The sequence below is a fragment of the Microtus ochrogaster genome (genome assembly GCF_000317375.1).
Source record: "Microtus ochrogaster isolate Prairie Vole_2 chromosome 14 unlocalized genomic scaffold, MicOch1.0 chr14_random_1, whole genome shotgun sequence".
In the NCBI taxonomy this organism is placed as follows: Eukaryota; Metazoa; Chordata; class Mammalia; order Rodentia; family Cricetidae; genus Microtus; species Microtus ochrogaster.
In genome coordinates, this window is record NW_004949096.1 from 19,274,330 (window position 1) to 19,277,562 (window position 3,233).

The 3,233-nt window shown below is 43.5% G+C and overlaps 1 protein-coding gene across 1 annotated transcript in view; it reads right to left on the reverse strand.

Annotated features, from left to right (window-relative positions):
- The window catches only part of Lrp4 (LDL receptor related protein 4), a 54,866-nt gene that overhangs the window by 4,766 nt on the left and 46,867 nt on the right, over nucleotides 1-3,233 (reverse strand). The window contains exon 36 of the mRNA XM_005364160.3: nucleotides 1,902-1,989. Coding sequence (XP_005364217.1) covers nucleotides 1,902-1,989 — 88 coding nt within the window. The remainder of the gene's footprint in view (nucleotides 1-1,901; nucleotides 1,990-3,233) is intronic.

Consider the following 3,233-nt stretch of genomic DNA (forward strand, 5'->3'; position numbering starts at 1 on the left):
CTCTGCAGGTCCCAGTGACCTACAGTATGACCCTGTCTCCTGGCATTCTCTGCAGGTCCCAGTGACCTACAGTATGACCCTGTCTCCTGGCATTCACACCCTTATGAATCTCACCCCTCGAGTGTGGGCTGGAGCTGGTGACCCATTTTGTGTGAACCCATTATGCAAAAGTACTAGATACTGGATTAGCTTCCATCTTGAGTGGTGTATCCTATCTCCTTCCCTCCCTCTCTTTAAAGAAACTGCCACGTTGTCAGTTGTTTTCTAGAAAGGTCCACAGGCAAGCAGCAGATGAGAGGAACGCCAACCAATAGCCAGTAAAGAACTAAATCCTGCTAACAATTATTTGAGTAGATTTGGAAGGATTTTTTTTCCAGTCAAACCCTGAAATAAGGTCATAACTCGGCTGTTACCCAGACTGCAACCTGTGAGAGCCCTTGAAGCCGAGCACAGTGAAGATGCATCCAGATTTCCAATCCACATGAACTGTGAGGCCATGAATGGTTATCATGTGAACGCAGTGCTTTTGGGGTTACTTGCTATGCAGAGATGGGTCTTTGTCTTAACCCTACCTCCGTGATCTACTAGCTAGACTATGGGTAGACATAAGCTAATCTCTCTGAAGCAGGTCCTTGTCTGTAAAGGGAGGAGTGACACCTCTGTTACCGGGTGTGGGGCTAGGTTTATGCTCAAGCTGTTAAGAGGTGAGAACCTCGACTGAAAAAAATGAGTCTACAGCAGTGGTTCTCAACCTGTGAGTCGCAAGCCCTCAACAAACCTCTGTCTCCAAAAATATTTACATTATGATTCATAACAGTAGCAAAATTATAGTAATGAAGTAGCAATGAAAATAACTTTATGATTAAGGGTCACTACAACATGAGGATCTGTATTACAGTGTCACGGCATTAGGAGGGTTGAGACCATTGGTGTATAGGATCGGTCTGTAAGCAGGCAAACCTGTAGGGCATTTTCTTAGTGGTTGATGTGGGTGGGCCTGGCCCATTGTGGGTGGGGACACCCCTAGGCTGGCTGTTTAGGTTCTATAAGAAAGCATGCTGGAAGTTCAGTGTGGTGGTGTACCCCCTTAATCCCAGTACTCCAGAGCTGAGTTTGAGGTCAGCAGGGTCTACAGAGCAAGTTCCAGGTCAGCCAGGGCAACACAGAGAAACCCTGTCTCAAAAAATAAAAAAAAAAAAAAAAAAAAAAAAAAAAAAAAAAAAAAAAAAAAAAAAAAAAAAAAAAAAAAAACAAGAAGAAAGCAGACTGGGCAAGCTGTGACAAACAAGCCAGTAAGCAGCACCCCTCCACGGCCTCTGCATCAGGTCCTGCCCTCAGGTTCTTACCCTGTTAAAAGTTCCTGCCCTGATTTTCTTTGATGATAACAATGATGTGGAATCAAAATAAACCCTTTCTTCTCCAAGTTTTTGGTCATTACAGCAATAGAAACACTAAAATTACCAGGTTAGGACGTAAATAATACTGTCCTATTAAAAGACAAGTGGTATTATTATTATTTTCAGCAGTGGCTGCAAAATCCAGATAGTTTTGTTGTTTGCAATGTTTAAATCATTGGAAGAAAATATAAAGAAAAAGGCGCATACAAAGATCCCAAGTTGAAAATGACTTATTGCGCCTTCTCAGAGTCGTGCCCAGGGAGCAATGCATGCCGACTATGTGGACTGAGAGGTTGTGCAGTGTGAAAGGAAGGTTGGAGGTGGAGAGGATATGAAGAAGTCAGCACCCGTAAGGGCTGAGGCTGTGACAGAGGGTTTCCACTCTCCTCTGCTCCAGCTAGGCTGTGTGGAGGGGTATTCAGCAAACTGGGAAGCTTCAAGAGAACCTGGACAGGCTAACAGAGACCAAAGAACATGTCACCCATAAAGCAAAGCTGAGGTTACCTGTACAGCATCAAAACTGCAATCACCACCAAAATCAACAGAATACTGAGGAGCCCACCGATGGCATAGCTGATGTGAAGTCCTTCACCTAGGAGAACAGAGACATGCAAGCACTGATGTTGCTGGTGTAAGGGTGCCTTTTGTCTGAGGATGGTGAAGGGTCACAGAAGCAAGGAGCAGAGGATGGGCGGGAAAGAATCTCCAGAACCAGCCTCACCACTTAACGTACTGTGACATAAGAAAGCATCTCCAGAACCAGCCTCACCACTTACATACGATGTGACATAAGGCAAGATGCTTAACTTGAGTACACATTTCTCATCCGTCAGACATAACTTGTGGAAACTGAATGGCGGCGCACATGTATACACATAAGTAGCCCCTCTAATTTATGATTTCTCTTTTGTCATTCTAGTTACCCATCATCAATGACAGCCTGGAAATAACATTATATTACAATGAGAAATTAAAATCTTTGGAGAGAAAAGAGCAATGATATTCATATAACTTTATTATAGTAGATTGTTAAAATGTTTCATTGCATTATTAATCACTGTTTCCTAGTTTAAAAAATAAACTTTATCATAGATATTGTATGTATAGGAAAAACAGAGTGTAATAGGATTTAGTACTACCTGAGGTTTCAGGTTTCATTAGTGAGTTTAGAAAGTATCTTTCATGGATAAGGACCATATGTTGGTTTAGTTTTGTTGTCAACCTGGCACAGGCTGGAGTCATTTGAGAAGAAGGAACCTCAATTGAGAATAAGCCCCCAATTGGCCTGTGGGGCATTTTCTTGATTAAAGATTGATATGGGTGAGCCTATTCCATGGGGAGGGCAGTTCCACCACTGGGCAGGCAGTCTTAAGAAAGGACTTATATAGATAAGAGAGCAGGCTGAGCAAGCCACGAGAAGCAAATCAGTAAGCAGACTCCTCCACGGCTTCTTCTTTAGCTCCTGCCCTGACTTTCTTCAGTGGCAGAGTGTGACCTGAGTTACAAGATGAAATAAACCTTTCCTCCCCAAGTTGCTTTTGGTCATGGTCTCTGTCACTGCAGTAGAAACCCTAACTAAGACAGGGCACCATAGTACCCACACACACGTATACATGGCATAGAGTGCTTATCAAATGCCTGGCAGGCACACTGGAAATGGTGACTTTTAGGATTGCTATTTCTGTGGATTTAGTCAATGAAGAGAGTTGATGAAGACTCTTCACAGAAGCTAGGAGAGAAGTGAGTCCATAAAGCTAGTTGTGATGGTGTACCCGGACTGGACGGTGTACCCGGACTGTGGTCCATAAAGCTAGGTGTGATGGTGTACCCGGACTG